Source organism: Hippopotamus amphibius, chromosome 12 (genome assembly GCF_030028045.1).
Source record: "Hippopotamus amphibius kiboko isolate mHipAmp2 chromosome 12, mHipAmp2.hap2, whole genome shotgun sequence".
Taxonomy (NCBI): Eukaryota; Metazoa; Chordata; class Mammalia; order Artiodactyla; family Hippopotamidae; genus Hippopotamus; species Hippopotamus amphibius.
The window spans coordinates 32,641,916-32,659,124 of record NC_080197.1 but is presented as its reverse complement, the minus strand read 5'-3'; the positions used below and the strand labels follow the sequence as shown (position 1 = coordinate 32,659,124).

Below are 17,209 nucleotides of genomic sequence, written 5' to 3'. Positions count from 1 at the left end.
CGGATGCGGAAAGTATTACAATAAACATGTCTCACAAAGGGGATATTTAACACCACTGAGAGGAGCTAGAAGAGGTTACTGAAGTTGGGATGAGATTTTAACAGATGGATTTGGAATGAAGAGCATTCCAGGTTAAGGGAACAGCATCAACAAATACCCAAGTGTCAAACACATTTGCAAGAGGTGAACTGTGAAATACGATTCATGAGTAAGGTGTATACTTGTATGAAAGAGGGAAGGGTTCTGTAGTTGCAGATAAGCCTTGAAAATTATGTTGGAGACTGATCATAGAAAGAGTTGGATTCCAGGGTAGAGAATCTGGACTTCATTCTGCAGGCAATGAGTAGCCCTTAAGATATTTAGTTGAGCAATGAAAGAGCTCAGGGGTTAAAGGAGGCTGAAAGGCAACTTCCTATAAAGCAGCTGAGTGATCAGCTGCTGATTACCCTTATTTGTAAATCTGGGTATTCAGATGGGTGCCTGGAGAAACAGGGGATGACGGGGTTACATTTTAAGAGGATATCAAAAAATTCAGCTTCACTTTTTAAAAAAATATAAAAACCTCTATTTTCTTAAAGTACATGCAAGTTAACCAAAGACTCCATGGTCTGTTTGGATCATGTTTATTTTGGTACCTTGAAAGCTTGGCAGTTGTTTAGAAATTCAACTACAACTCACTTTTAAACAAAACCACCCTTGGGAATGGTGGGTTTGAGCTATCTCAATATATTAACTTGACATTATGAGGCAGTTATGCTGCAAGTTCAGAGGGCTGATTAAATCTTAAAATGAGCCTAAAACAGGTGCCAAAAAGCACACACATTGTTTAATTGGCTCCCTCAATGGAAGAGGCAAAGAGGGAAAAGCAGAAACATAAATGGAGCCTATCTTACTGTTTAAAAGGAGGCCTCCTCTGTGTCAGAGAGGAAATTCTAGCATCAGCTCCCATGGCTTTTCTTTAAGATTGTGGCTATACAGAGAAAAGCACGAATTGAGAGTCAGGACCAGAAGGAAACTGAGGCTTTAGACTACACGTAAACCATTTGGAAGGAAGAAAGGAATGTTAAATGCTGACAAAGTGTTTAGTCAAAAGTTCAGTTTTCTATAGAAATTAATCATTGTATATGCATATGTACCTATGTAATTTTTTACTAAATTCAGCAGTTTTAACCCATAAGGCAGAGATATTTTTGCTCACTGATAATAATCACATGCTTTTCCACATTTCCCAGCCTCGCTGTTAGTTAGGTTGAGGCTAGGTGACTAGTTCTGGCCAAAGGGCTAAGAGCAGAAATCGTGTATGTTACTTGTAAGCTGAGGCACTTAGGAGCCCGTGTCCTCCGTCCATGCTTTCTCTTTCCTTGTTACAGTTGCCTTGGAGGCCCTAGGTTCCAGGTAAGTCAGCTGAGAAATAGTGGAGTGTCTATCAACCTAGGTTCTGGAGTGAAAAATAGTTTAGTTGTGTTAAGCCACTGAGATATTAGGGTTTATTTGTACTATATCACAGCCTAATCTATTCTACTAATTAATCCTCAGCTTTCACCGTTTTTTCATTGTGTTAGATCCCCTAATTTTTGGCATGACAAATGGCTACCCAAAATGAAGACTGTGTACCTCAACTTCCCTTGTGGCTGAGAGAAGCAATATGTTTAAAATCTAGCCAATGGAACAAAAGCGGAAGTACTGTCTCTTCCTGAAAAGCAGCAGTAATATACCTTTTGCTCTTCTTTGTCATCTTCTTTATCTTGCTACCTGGAATGTAGATGCTGCTATCTTGGACTAGAGGTCAAGGCCACAAGTACAGCAGCAACAGTAAAAGAAGCCAGAGTCCTTGATACCATAAAGCACCATACCAGCTGTGGACAGCCTGCCCAAAAGTGTATGTGAGTGAGAAATAAATTTCTACCTTGTTTAAGCCATCGTTGTTTCCAGAATCTCCCATATATTCAGATGTGTGACCATGTGGACCAAACCTATATCTGGTGGATAATCTGGCTTTTTCACTTCTTCTGCAAATGAGTGGCAAAGGCCAGAATCAGCACCAGGACTGCCCAGTCAAGAGGATAGTTTAGATAGATCCCTCAGGTTGCCTAGGAGAGTTTGAAAACTCTTCAAACAAAAAGATCCTGAAAGAAGCAGAGGACATTTAAGGATGTATGTATGGTTAGCAATGAAGAAAGTCTCTAATTTACTTAGAAAGTGAGTCTTACCTAGGCAGAAGAGGCCATGATTATTCATAACAATTTAGAGTCCATTTCTCTTCCTCTTCTTGTCTCTGAGGTCAAATCCCAAGAGGAAAAAAAAAAAAAAAACCCTACATCCTCTCCCTGATTTGACTTTGTTCTTATATTTTTAGGTTTCCCACTTCTCAGAAGAAACTCTTCTCCAATTTTGAATGAAACTCATTGCTTCTTATTTCCCAGGCTTGTATCCATTTCTTAGTTTTTCCTTTCATGGTAAATGGTCCCTCCTACATAGTAAAATCTCAATGCATGTGGACTTTCCTTATTCTTTGTGTCCATTTCATTCCCATAATCCATGGTTTGATACTGAGAACCTTATTCTACTATGGAATGAAATGACCCTGTATCTACTGAACGACCTAGAAGGAAGGAAATCTCCATGAAGGCAGGGATTTTTATCTGTGTATTTCTAGTACCTAGAAAAGTACCTTGCATATAGTAGGAATTCTGCAAATATTTGTTGAATTTAATATCTACTAGCCTTCTCTCTTTAGCTTCACCACATCCTACTATTTACCTCTGTTACATCACCTTACGTGTGTTCAATGTACAGAAATATCCTGAGTAGCCAACTGCCAGAGTCTAGAAAAAATAAATATTGGACTTAAATAAACTATTAGGCATCTGTTTTTTTTAGAGTAAACTTCATATACAGAATTTTAAGCAATGGATAAATTAAAATATGAGTTTATTATAAATTATAAAGCCTTGAAAATATATTTCTAGGTGCATTAGTCAGCTCTACCTAGAATCAAGCTGCAATAAAAAACCATCTCCCAAATTCAGTGGCATTTCACAATAGGCACTGATTCTCATACACATGTTCATGCTGACTTATCTAAATAAGCCAGGCTTAGCTGGGCATGGTTCCAAGTTATAGGCCAGGTCTAGATCTGTTCCACGTGTCTCCATGTCTTCCTTGTCTAGTGGTTACCCAAGGAATGCTCCTCTCATGGCAAAGACAGGAGCACAAATGGCAACTCCAACGACAAAGGCACATTTCAAGTTTCTGCCTGTGTCCTATCTGCTAACATCCCATTGGTCACAGCAAGCCACAGTATCACGCTCAGAATCAAGGGGTCAGGGAGTAACTCTGGCTACCATAAAGCTTTAGCAAGGGGGTGAATGTATCAAACAGGAACTGGAGAATTGAGACTAAGGACTCACTCTATCACACTAGGGGTGACAAATATCAAATGTAAAATTGGGCCATTTTCTGATATCAGTTCAACTCTGATAAACATTGTAAACTGTCACAAGAAGGGAAAGAGAGGCGTGAAATCCCCAGAACTTAACTTGGGTCCCTAAGTCTGGAAAACATCCCTTTGTTTCCGAATGAACCATATACACTGGGTAAATGTGGTGGAGATGCACCTGAGGTTCACACCCTCTCTCAAGCCTACCGTGTTCCAGAACTCAGTCCTAACTCCATGCTTGCTCAAAGCTTTTAACTCTTGCCCTTGGGAAATGCTTCTAGTAGAACAGTTCTCCAGGCCAATAATAGTAGCAGATAGTAGGGGGAAAAGTTAAGTCAGGAAGTTCTATTTACTGCTTTCATCCTCACTGGGATGGTGGTTTCATGTCAGATTAAAAAGAAAGTGCCTTGAGTGCCAGAGGAGTTATGGAGGGCAGATTCTCACCAGACCCCCATCTGTAGCATGAGTCATTGAACATCTGATCCCATTAGTGGTCCCCAGCCCCCAGCTGTTGACTCCCTATTGTGGTCATTCAAGGTATCCTTACTAGCATTCCTTAACCTGGGCTCCTTAGACTGAATGTGGATAGAATTTATAGGATCCTTGATTTTGGGTGGGGAAAATGTTAACTAATGTTTAACTAAACTAATATTTAGTTAACTAACATTTAGCACTTCCTTCAATTATGAATGTAGGCAACAAACCACAGTAGTATTAGCAATACCTGTGGCTTTGTCACCAATAGAAATCACATATTCTTTTCTTATTACTTGATGCTTGTAGATATCTTTTGTAACATCCTTGGAGGTAATCATTTGTGTTTAACACTGCTTCAAAAATGCAGTAGGTATTAGATCCACTGCTAGATCCGATTAAGTATTTTGTTTCATGCATGTAAAAACTGAAGTAAGTCCATAGGCTTCACTAGACGTTAATTGGTTCCACTGAACAAGTAAGATTAAAAACTGCTCTCTAGGGACTTCCCTGGTGGCACAGTGGTTAAGAATCCACCTGCCAAGGCAGGGGACACAGGTTCGATCCCTGGTCCAGGAAGATCCCACATGCCTCGGAGCAACTAAGCCCATACACCACACTACAGAGCCTGTGCTCTAGAGCCCGTGAGCCACAACTACTAAAGCCCGTGCTCCTAGAGCCCAAGCTCTGCAACAAGAGAAGCCACCGCAACGAGAAGGCCATGCACCACAACGAAGAGTAGCCCCCGCTCGCCACAACTAGAGAAAGCCCATGCACAGCCTCGGAGATCCAACGCAGCCAATAAATAAGTAAATATTTTTTAAAAAACTGCTCTCTAGAATTTCCTTCCATGGGTGAGTTTTTAGACTTTCAGGAGACACATCATGGGTTCTCCATGTGCTTATATATAACAGCAGGTCCTGTGCCCCAAAATATCTTGGACATATTGGATCAGTTCATTCCCTTTTATCCATATCTCCAACCCCTCCCCTTTTGATTTCTGTGACTATCTTCTGCAGATACTTTTCCAAACCCATTCCGGTTTCTTCTTCTGTCTTATAGTTTCCAAAAAATCTGTAAAAATCTCTTCTTTATCATTCCTTTATCATACCTTAGTCTCCAACTATAAGGTAAAGTCAAGGTGAGTTTAACCTAGTAACGTCTCCTGATTTAATTTTTAAAGTACCCTTCTGATCACGTGACCTCTCTTAAGCCATTGCCAGGGAAGAAAAGTTTACCCCCTCCCCTTGTCTAGCAATTCTTACCTTAGAAACTTGCCTGATATTAACATGAAGTCTTCCCTTCATTGAGGTTGGTTCTGACTTCTTCCCTAGACCAGTTTCCATGCCTCCCCTCTCTTTTCTCCTCTATACCAATAGCCATTCACTCCTTAGCCATGGTAAAGATCTGCCAGGTTTCCAGATTTTTCCTCATCCTTGTCCACTCTTCAGGCCACTTTCAGTGTAGGGGGCCCAGATAGGAGAGTGATGCGTTGAACATCTGCCAAAGTCAAGACTTTGTTCATTTCATCACAAATACGTCACGTCTCTCTGGGCAGCCAAAGATGGGTTAACTTTACAGGTACCTCACTGATGACCAGTAGGGATGATCCAATCAACTAACCTCTTATTGATTCACTTCACATTTAGGATCTTACATAGGATGACCCTATACAGCCATATTTTTCATCACTACCTGCTGTGGTTTGAATGTTTGCATCCCTATTTTAATTTGTGTGTTAAAATCCTAACTCCGGGTGCTGATATTAGAGGTGGGGCCTTTGGGAGGTAATTAGGTCCTGAGCGCAGAACCCTCATGACTGGGATTAGGGTCCTTATAAAAGAGGCCCCAAAAAGATGCCTCACTCCCTTCCGCCATGTGAGGACACAGTAAGAACTTGGCAATCTGCAGCCATTACCAGAACCCTACCATGTCGGCACCCTGATCTTAAACGTCCAGCTTCAAGAACTGTAAGAAATAAATTTCTGTTGTTTATAAGCTTCCCAGTCTGTAATATTTCATTATAGCAGGCCAAGCAGACTAAGATACTACCTGTACGTGTAATGGACACTGTGAGGCAACACCAAATTCCCCATTGGAACTTACTGTCCCAACTGCTGAGAGTGCTTCTGGCTGATTGCCCTGAGCTGTCTTCTCTCCCTGGAAACTATCCCTGGCTGGAGACAGCTACCTCCCCCAAGACGACAGTCCCCACCCAATGGCTGGTCACTGGGAAAATGTGAAGGTTCAGAACTCTCCCTGAAACATGAGACAATTGTGAAAGGCCATCCCAGCTTCAAAACTCCATGGAGGGTCAGCTGAGGCCTTTGTTGAGACTGCTTTGCAGCCCAGCTTCTCCCACCGCACGATCCTGCTTCCTTGCCTTCCAGTGAGTTTGATCCCCATATCTCCAACAGACCCCATATGCTAAACGTCACCTCAGAGTCTGCTTCTGAGGACCTCAACATGCAACATTCCCACACCCCATTCCAGGGCCCTAGGCCCACCAACCTTAAATATACCACTCTCTGATCACCTGTTTACTGTCATCTCCAGTATGCTCTACAGGGCTTGGCACAGGGGAGGAATTTACTAAATTAACTTTAATCTGCAAATTTGACAGCCTGCCAGCAGTATACTCCTCCAAGCCTCTAATAAGAATCTTGGCAGTGGGTCAAACTAAACAACTTGCTACCTAAAATGCCACCTAGTGATGCTGTCTGAGAGAAGTTAAGGGTCCTGGCAGTATCTCAGGCCATATAGCCAAGCATAAGAAGGCAAGTGCCAAGAGCCTTCTTCCCTGGGGTCCCTGTAACCCCAGATCCCAGGCCTCAATAAGACCCAGCTTAGATGAATAGACAAGTAGGCACCCAGCCCAAAGCACTGTTCTTGTCCTAAAGAGAGAGACAGCTCCCTGAGGCTGATTCTTAACCTTTAATCTTATTTTGCTTTATCATTAAATCTAGTTTTTAAGTATGTTGTTATTTTTGAATCATATGAAGTTGCTATTGTTGTAGGTCCCATAAGATCAAACACATCTCTTTCATATTCTCAGCCTTCGAGTGTTAGCTTAATTTTTACTTATAAACATTTATTCTTTTTTATATTTTTTAATTTCTATTTTATATTGGATTATAGTTGATTTACAATGTTGTGTTAGTTTCAGGTGTACACAAAAAGATTTAGTTATACATATACATATATCTATTCTTTTTCAGATTCTTTTCCCATATAGGTTACACAGGGTATTGAGTAGAATTCCCTGTGCTATACAGTGTCAGGTCCTTGTTGATTATCTATTTTACATACAGTAGTGTGTATATGTTAATCCCAATCTCCTTATTTATCCCTCTGCCCTCCCTCACCTTTCCCCTTTGGTAACCATAAGTTTGTTTTCCAAGTTTGTGAGTCATTTCTGTTTCGTAAATAAGTTCATTTGTATCATTTTTTTAGATTCTACATATAAGTAATGTCATATAGTATTTGTCTTTCTCTGTCTGACTTACTTCACGTAGTATGATAATCTCTAGATCCATCCATGTTGCTGCAAATGGCATTATTTCATTTTTTTTTTACAGCTGAGTAATATTACATTGTATACATATATACTACATCTTCTTTATCCATTCATCTGTCAATGACATTTAGGTTGCTTCCATGTCTTGACTAATATAAATAGTGCTGCAATGAACATTGGGGTGCATGTATCTTTTCAAAGTATGGTTTTCTCCAGATATATGCCCAGGAGTGGGATTGCTGGATCATATGGTAGCTCCATTTTTAGATTTTTAAGGAAACATCGTACTGTTCTCCATAGTTGCTGTACCAATTTACATTCCCATCAAGAGTGTAAGCAGGGTTCCCTTTTCTCCACACCCTCTCCAGCATTTATTGTTTGTAGATTTTTTGATGGTGGCCATTCTGACCCATGAGAGGTGATACCTCATTGTAGTTTTGATTTGCAGTTCTCTAATAATTAGTGATATAGAAAATCTTTTCATGTGCTTTTTGACAATCTGTATGTCTTTTTGGAGAAAAGTCTATTTAGATCTTCCACCCATTTTTTTGATTGGGTTGTTTGTTTTTTCACTCATATCGAATTATTTATTTATTTATTATTTTTTTGCAGGTACACCAAGTTCAATCATCTGTTTTTATACACATATCCCCGTATTCCCTCCCTTCCTTGACTCCCCGGGTTGTTTGTTTTTTGATGTTGAGCTGCATGAACTGTTTGTATATTTTGGAGATTAATCCCTTGTTGGTCACTTCAATTGCAAATAATTTCTCCCACTCTGAGGGTTATCTTTTCATTTTGTTTATGGTTTCCATTGCTGTGCAAAAGCTTTTAAGTTTTAGGTCCCATTTATTTATTTTTGTTTTTATTTTCATTACTCTAGGAGGCAGATCAAAGAGATCTTGCTGCAATTTATGTCAGAGTGTTTTCTGCCTATGTTTTCCTTTAAGAGTTTTATAGTATCGGCCTTATATTTAGGTCTTCAATCCAATTTGAGTTTATTTTTGTATATGGTGTTAGGAAGCGTTCTAATTTCATTCTTTTATATGTAGCTGTCCAGTTTTCCCAGCATCACTTATTGAAGAGGCTATCTTTTACTCCATTGTATATTCTTGCCTCCTTTGTCATAGATTAGGTGACCATAGGTGCATGGGTTTATCTCTGGAATTTCCATACTGTTCCATTGATCTATATTTCTGTTTTTGTGCCAGTACCACATTGTCTGGATTACTGCAGCTTTGTAGTATAGTCTGAAGTCAGGGAGCCTGATTCCTCCACCTCCATTTTTCTTTCTCAGTATTGCTTTGGCTATTCTGGCTATTGGCTATTTTTTGTGTGTGCTTCCATACAAATTGTAAAAATTTGGGGGAAGTTTTCAGCTATTATCTCTTCAAATATTTTCTCAGGACCTTTCTCTCTCTCTTATCCTTCTGGGCCCACTATAATTTGAATGTTGGTGCATTCAGTGTTGTTCCAGAGGTCTCTTAAACTGTCCTCATTTCTTTTCATTCTTTTCTATTTATTCTGTTCTGTGGCAGCAATTTCCACCATTCTGTCTTCCAGCTCACATATCCATTCTTCTGCCTCACTTATTCTGCTATTGATTCCTTCTAGAATATTTTTCATTTCATTTATTGTATTGTTCAGCTCTATTTGTTCTTTAAATCTTCTAGCTCTTTGTTAATGTCTTGTATCTTCTCAGTCTGTATTTCCATTCTTTTTCCAAGATCTTGGATCATCTTTAGCACCATTACTCTGAATTCTTTTTCAGGTAGATTGCCTAGCTCCACTTCACTTATTTGTTCTTTTGGGACTTTATCTTGTTCCTTTGCCTGGAACATATTCCTCTGCCATCTCATTTTGTCTAACTTTCTGTGTTTGTGGCCCCACAGGCTGCAGGATTGTAGTTCCTCTTGCTTCTGTTGTCTGCCCCATGGCTGGTCTAAGAGGTTTGTGCAGACTTTCTGGTGGAAGGGACTGGTGCCTACTCGCTGGTGGGTGGAGCTGGGTTTTGTCCCTCTGGTGGGTGGGACCATGTCAAGGGGTTTGTTTAGAGGCAGCCATGGGCTCAGGAAGACTTTTGGCAGCCTGTCTGCTTGTGGGTGGGGCTGTGTTCCTGCCCTCTTTGTTGTTTGGCCTGAAGTGTCCCAGCACTGGAGTCTAAGGGCTGCTGTCTGGGGCCAGGTCTTGAGATCAAAATGACGGCCTCCAGGACAGCTCATGCCAATGAGTACACCCCAGTTCCTCCATCGTCAGTGTCCTTATCCATGCAGTGAACCACAGCCGCCCCCTGCCTTCCCAGGAGGCCCTTCATGATCAGCAGGTAGGTCTGGCCCAGGCTCCTTTGAAGTCACTGCTTTTTCTTCTGGTTCCCAACACACACAAGTCTTTGTGTGCACCCTCCAAGAGTGGTGTTTCTCTTCCCCCCAGTCCTGTGGAGTTCCTGTGATCAAGCCCCACTAGCCTTCAAAGCCTAGTGCTCTGGGGGCTCCTCCTCTTGATGCCAGACCCCCAGCATGGGGAGCCTGTCATGGGACTCAGAACTCTCACTCCTATAGGAGAACCTCTGCAACATAATTATTTTCCAGCTTGTGGGTTGCCCACCTGGCAGCAACCAGGTGGATTGTGATGTGATTGTATCTCAAATGCACCCCTCCTACCATCTTGTTGTGGCTTCTTTGTCTTTGGAAGTATAGTACCTTTTTTGATAGGTTCCAGTCCTTTTTAGTAGATGGGGTTGTTCAACAGTTAGTTGCGATTTTGGTGTTTTCATGAGAGGAGGCGAACTCAGGTCCTTCTACTTCACAATCTTGTCAGGAAACCCTGTTCCATCTATTATCTGTTTAATTAAAAAAAATTTTTTTAACTGCCTCATTTCCTTTCCTCTGAACACTTCAATTTGCTGGCAATCCAAGCAGTGGTTCAACTGTAGCACTGAGCCTCAAGAATATTGCCCTCTTCCTCTCTCAATATCTTCCCAGAAATGGTATCTGAGGGGCACACACACACCCCCACAGTGACCGCCATTGCCAGCCATCCTATACCCTTCCTGGTGACCACAGCTACTGCTGCCAAGGAACGGACCAACATTTATTCTTATTATATCTAATTTACCCTAAAATTTCCTTTTTTATATATTAATAGTGCCATTTTTTAACACTTTTCTTATCTTCTATTCTTTTTATTTTAGCTCAATTTGCCATTTTATTGATTAGCATATCCTTTTAAGCTGGCTTTAAAGAACAAGGCCATTAACTATCACTATCACAATCAAAGAGCCAAGTTCTCACATGGTTCTCCCCAGAACCCTTGAGGACTGCTAGGAATACAGCAATTGTTCTCACCTTTACGAAGGGATTGTGTTCATTGAGGAAAACATGGGCAGAACACTCTTTGACATAAATCACAGCAAGATCTTCTTTGATCTGCCTGCTAGAGTAATGAAAATAAAAACAAAAATAAATCAATTAAAAACTTTTGCACAGCAAAGGAAACCATAAACAAAACAAAAAGACAAGCCTCAGAATGAGAGAACATATTTGCAAATGAAGCAATCAACAAGGGATTAATCTCCAAAATATACAAACAGCTCATGCAGCTCAATATAAAAAAAAAAAAAAACCCAATCAAAAAATGGGTGAAAGACCTAAATAGACATTTCTGCAACTAAGACATACAGATAGCCAACAATCACATGAAAAGATGTTCAACATCACTAATTGTTAGAGAAATGCAAATCAAAACTACAATGAGGTATCACCTTACACCAGTCAGAATGGCCATCATCATAAAATCTACAAACAATAATGCTGGAGAGGATGTGGAGAAAAGGGAACACTCCTACACTGTTGGTGGAATATAAATTGGTACAGCCACTATGGAGAACAGTATGGATGTTCCTCAAAGCACTAAAAATAGAACTATCATATGATACAGCAATCCCACTCCTGGGCATATACTCAGAGAAAACCATAATTCAAAAAGATACACGTCCCCATTGCAGCACTATTTACCATAGCCAGAACATGGAAGCAACCTAAATATCCATCAAGAGAGGAATGGATAAAGAAAATGTGGTACATATTTACAATGGAATATTACTCAGCCATAAAAAGGAATGAAACAGTGCCATTTACAGAGATGTGGAAAGACCTAGAGACTGTCATACAGAGTGAAGTCAGAAAGGGAAAAACAAATATCATATAATATTGCTTATATGTGGAATCTAGAAAAATAGTACAGGTGAACTTATTTGCAAAGCAGAAATAGAGACACAGATGTAGAGAACAAACTTACAGATACCAAGGGGGAAAGAGAGGGTGGGATGAATTGGGAAACTGGGATTGACATATATATATTACTATGTATAAAATAGATAACTAATGAGAACCTACTGTGTAGCACAGGGAACTCTACTCAGCACTCTGTGCTAACCTAAATGGGAAGGAAATCTGAAAAACAGGGGATATATGTATACTATAATTGATTCATTTTGCTGTACAGCAGAAACTAACATGTTGTAAATCAACTATACTCCAATAAATTTTTTTTTAAAAAGGAATTGTGTCTTCCTCCTGTCTACCCGTGTCAAGTACTGCAATTATGAGAAGATAAAATATTAATCCATGTGCTTGATGTTGTACCCTAGGCAGTGGTTCTCAGCCTTGGCTACACATGAGAGCCACCTGAAAAGTTTTTAAAATACCAGTGCCCATCCACTCTCAATTACATGAGAACCTCGGAGTGGAGTCCAGGCATTAATATTTTTAAGCTCCCTAGGTAATTCTAGTAGCAATAACTTTGAAAATCATGAAAGGTCTACAACTTTGCTATTCAAAATGTGGTCCATTGGGTTTCCCTGGTGGCACAGTGGTTAAGAATCTGCCTGCCAATGCAGGGGACACGGGTTCGAGCCCTGGCCCGAGAAGATCCTACATGCTGCGGAACAACACTAAGCCCATGCGCCACAACTACTAAGCCTGCACTCTAGAGCCCATGAGCCACAACTATTGAGCCCACGTGCAGCAGCTATTGAAGCCTGCGTGCCTAGAGCCTGTGCTCTGCAATAAGAGAAGCTACTGCAATGAGAAGCCTGCACACTGCAACGAAGAGTAGCCCCTGCTCTCCGCAACTAGAAAAAGCCCACATGCAGCAATGAAGATCCAACATAGCCAATTAATTAATTGATTAATTAATTAATTTAAAAAACTATGGTCTATGGACCCACAGTACCAGCTTGGGAGCTTCATAATTAATGATGCAGGCCCCACTGCAGTCTTGCTAGAACATGCATTTAGCAAGATCCCCAGGGGGGGTCTGTGTGCACATTGAAGTTTGAGAAACATTGGTTTAAGACACATTTTAATGGGTTTTTTTCACTTTAACCCTTCTTTTAAAAAAAACAACAACAAAAAAAACCTTTGATCTGAAGATCTGAGGATACTGTATCTCAAATATTCGTAAGGTTAATCATTTCTATTCTCCTTTTGATCCACCATATTAATAGGAGGTACGAATTTGGCTAGTTTGTGATAAAATGTCTCTTTCTTGGGTTGGCTAAACTGTCTCTAATTAAGGAGATGGAGACAGTTGAATTTATCAAAAAGTCTACCTGGGGAGAGCATTATGTTTGGAAGTTTTGCCTGGAGAAGCCTGCTGGGGTACAACAGAGCATCCATGGGCAGGACCGTCAGCAGGTACGAAAACTTAAGTGGAGAAGGAAAAGCACTCTGCTGAAACAATGAAGGAATGGGCTCCTGACAGGGAGAGGGGAGAAAGGGGAGAGGGAAGCAGGGGCAGGGAAGAGAGATTTCAAGATGAGCTGAAGATGGTGCACAAACCCTCAAACCTCCCGTAAGAGTAAGAAGCCTATGAGTGTGGCGGCCATTTGGGAGAAAAACAATGAAAAATCTGAATGTGTCTGGGTTTTTACATGGGAGTAGACTAGAGATGTGATGTATGAGTGCAGAAATTAGGACCAAAGGGAGCATGAGGAAGGTGGCTCTCTAGGAGCCACAAAAATCACACAGGGGATGCTTTGGGCCGTCAGCGGCCATCCCACTGTGGGGTTGAGTCCAGTTTATTTTGATCACTATGGGCAGGAAGGCCTTAGCTGAGAAATGGGTTTGATGTCTTGCTTTCCCCCTTATTGCTGGAGACAGGATAGGTCCCCACACTGACAAGAGCTGCCTGGAAACTGCAGGTTTCACTTGGGTTTGTTTTGGAAAAGCAGGCAATTCTTGGCTTCCTGTAGAAACCTCTATGCCCAGCTGGTATTTCCAACCACATTTCTAATTCCCAGAGGTCCATGGGGACAGTGAAATCTCTGCCCCAGCTGACTCCAAGCTCTCTAAAAGCAGGTGCCAGGCTTGCTCTTCAACCTTAAGGGGGGGCCAGGGCCTCCAGCTCTGGACAGAATGCTGTGCTAGGGAGGGTTGCATTCCTTCCTCCATCTAGGAGGAAGCTGGACAGTCTCTACAATGTCTGTACCTTCTCTAAGCTTTCTCACTCAACAAACTGATCACTTCTTTGTGGCAGGATTTGGTAGGAAGCAAGAAAGCTTTTCCTCCTCTCTTGTTCAGTGGGATTCAGGATAAGGCTGCCTTCACACCCAACACGCTTCTCTTTAGACTGTTCGTGCACTAGCCAGAATACATCAGCAGCAAGCACACCATCCTGGTGCCAGAAAGAGTGTTTATAAAAATTGTTCAGATGCTCATTTCCCTCTTCCAGAAACTGCCTTCTAGCTGATTCAGGTTACAGGTCTGCGCCAGAACCCTGGGTCTTGAAAAACTGTGAAGAATATTCATCAACGTCACCCAGTTTTCCACTTCAACCACCCACTCTCCAAATCCCCGACAATTATGCTGCTCTAGACCGTTGGAGTCTTTTTCAATTCATAGATATTTTCTTTCTTTTCTTTTCTTTTTTTTTTTTTTGTATTTCTTAATTGTGGTAAAAATACACATAATGAATTTTACCATGTTTAGTGTACATTGTGTTCAGTGGCATTAATATTCCAGGTTTTGATTCAGAATCAAATTGGAATTGTTGCTCACTTCCAACAATCGCCTGCTGTTTTTCATCCCTGTAATTTCCAATCTTATTTTTGCTTATAGGGCAATGACCAGAAGGACTCTTTCTAATGAAAAGTTTGGCTTCTCATCTAGCTTAGGCTCCCTGTTATCTTGGTGGGTCCAGCCAGGTGAGGCAGACTAGCAGGTCCCTGGGAAATCTGTGCATTTCAGAGAAGTGCTCATTTGTCTTTGGTGCTCTCTCTCCCTCCCTCTCCCTCCCTTTACCTCACTCTTCCTCTCTCTCCCTCTCATATGAAACAGAACCTGAGTGCTCTGTTTGGACTCATGTGACTTCTGATTCCATCGCAACAGGTCTCTGAAGGATATAGTATTGCTTAAGTAGAGAAGGAAGGAAAAGTATCCCTGGTGAGAATAGCATGTAACAGAACACAAAGGCGGCGACTAACCACAGAGTTAATGTTCAGGGCATATCACTTGGAATGGGACATAAAAGAGATCTGAAACATCAATCTGAAGAGGGAAATTGGGGCTCAAATGAAGGTGCCAAAATAAGAGAAGTAAATGCTGTCCTAAAACAAGGAGGGAGCCAGGGAATATATAAGAGCAGTCTAAATCAGCCCAGGTAGAGAAGAGCCTGTTCGTAAAGAAGACTAGCTGTCTGCGTTTTACACCTCTTTGGTCTAGACTCTGTGGTCACAGAAGGAGAGGAGGGACCTAGGGAGCTGGTGGGCGAAACTCAAAAAGGGCCAACCCAAAGAAGGTAATTGGTGACTAGGAGTGGGAGAGGAGGAAGGTCTCTAAGAGGAGCAAGGTCCAGACACAGAGAGAGAGAGACTAAGAGAATGGGGGAGCAAGACACGGAAAGGGACACCAGCCGAAGAACTAGCGTGGATGATGGAGCAGGTATTTGTCAGCACTTGCTCGTTTCTCCTGCACACTCACCTCCACACAGGAGCCTGGTCCTGCTTATGAATACCTGCTTCTCATTGACGATGGCCTTTTCTGACTATGGGAGCCCACTCAGCCCCCACAGAGGACAAGCCTGAAGCGCTTGAAAGTTCATTACCCCAGCAGCAGTACTATGTCCCTGTACTAGGACTGGAGTGGCAGGTCAGTACCCCAGCTCCTTTACCACTCAAGTGGGAAAACTCTGAGCTACATGCCCTACACTGTCTCTCAGAGCTCTCCACTGAGACTGAGCCCCAGTTGCCCACATGGGAACTGAATTCATGGCATACTCTTCATTGGCTGTCTTCCTTTCTCTGTCTGGTGGCGTTTCCTTCACAACCGAAATAAATTATTCACACCTTAATCCTTGTCTCTGGCCTCTTTCTGGGGCAGAGCAGCCCAAAGGAAGGTTAGGTTTAGAACACAGTCATCCCGCACCCCCCAATCCACTTCCCAACAAGCTTCCAGACCCTCCCTGCTCACCCCTCAGTGTGTGACCGGAGGCACCGGAGGTCCCCTCCAGGTGTTCAGCACTGGGCCCTGCGGTCTCCTCTTCCTCCCCAGTCCCTCACTGTGTACTTTCTCATCTGGTTAACCTGCCAGGGGAAGAGACTGGCACAGGGAGCTCCGCAGAGGCGGTCACGTGTGGTTTCCGTGGTGTAGTGGTTATCACGTTCGCCTAACACAGAGGCGGTCACCTTGACACGTGCCGCACCCCCATGACCACAGCCGTGGAGGAATTCAAAGCCAGGTAAAGGCCTGAGGTATTTGGAGCCTCCTTTCCCTCTGCTCCAGATTTGGACACTGAAGGGCCCCCACTGGGGTGAGCAGAGGGAGTTCTCATTAATGTGTCATGACGCCAAGACCGTTTCGTTTCTCTGCTTCAGAATGGAGTCTGAGGGCTTTGATGGTGGTCTGCCTACCACTGCAGCAGCTCTCCCCACTTCTCAATTCTAAGGCGGAGAGGAAAACATTTATTATTTTAATCAGGGAGGAAAACAAGAGTGACACTGATGCCACTCCATTACAGTGCTGAGGACCCCCCCACTCTAGAGCCAGCATCATGGAGATGAATGGCCAGGGTTTGCTCATTAACTTAACTTTTTTTAGCTCTGTATTGGAATATAATTGCTGTACACTGTTGTGCCAGTTTCTGCTGTACACCAAAGTGAATCAGCTGTATTTATACATATATCCCCATATCCGCTCCCTCCCGCGACTCCCTCTCATCCTCCCTATCCCAGCCCTCTAGGTCATCACCCATCATTGAGTTGATCTCCCTGTGTTATGCAGCAGCTTCCCACTAGCTATCTATTTTACATTTGGTCGTGTATACATGTCAATGCTGCTCTCTTACTTCGTCCCAGCTTCCCCTTCACCCCCTCGCACCCCCCCCACCCCACCCTCTGTGTCCTTAAGTCCGTTCTCTACATCTGCATCTTTATTCTTGCCCTGCCACTGAGGAAAAAACTCATGGGCTATTAGGGTGCTCCCCAAATCAGCCATCATGGGGAACTGGTGCTGACTCCAAGGGCTTATATGACATTAGTACCATGATGAAAGGTCAATTCGGATATAAATAAGAGATGCCAGACCAGTGAACGGGACGCTGCTACCAAACCCCATCTCAGTCCCTCCCAGGCTGAAGTGGGCCCTGAAGTTGAGTAGCAGCCATCTTAACCGTACCCTGAACTGCCCCATTTCCCAGCTTCTGTCAGAGATGATGTCAGGATGTCCTCTTCCCTGCTAACATGTGACCACTTGGCTGGCATTCTGCCTTGTCCCTTCCCTGCC

At 42.4% G+C, this 17,209-nt stretch overlaps 1 protein-coding gene across 1 annotated transcript in view; it reads right to left on the bottom strand.

Annotated features, from left to right (window-relative positions):
- Positions 1 to 10,779: 10,779 nt before the first annotated feature.
- Positions 10,780 to 17,209, bottom strand: part of SMOX (spermine oxidase) — a 204,044-nt gene continuing 197,614 nt past the window's right edge. The window contains exon 7 of the mRNA XM_057700953.1: positions 10,780 to 10,862. Within this exon, the coding sequence (XP_057556936.1) occupies positions 10,794 to 10,862 (69 nt within the window). The 3' untranslated portion in view covers positions 10,780 to 10,793. The remainder of the gene's footprint in view (positions 10,863 to 17,209) is intronic.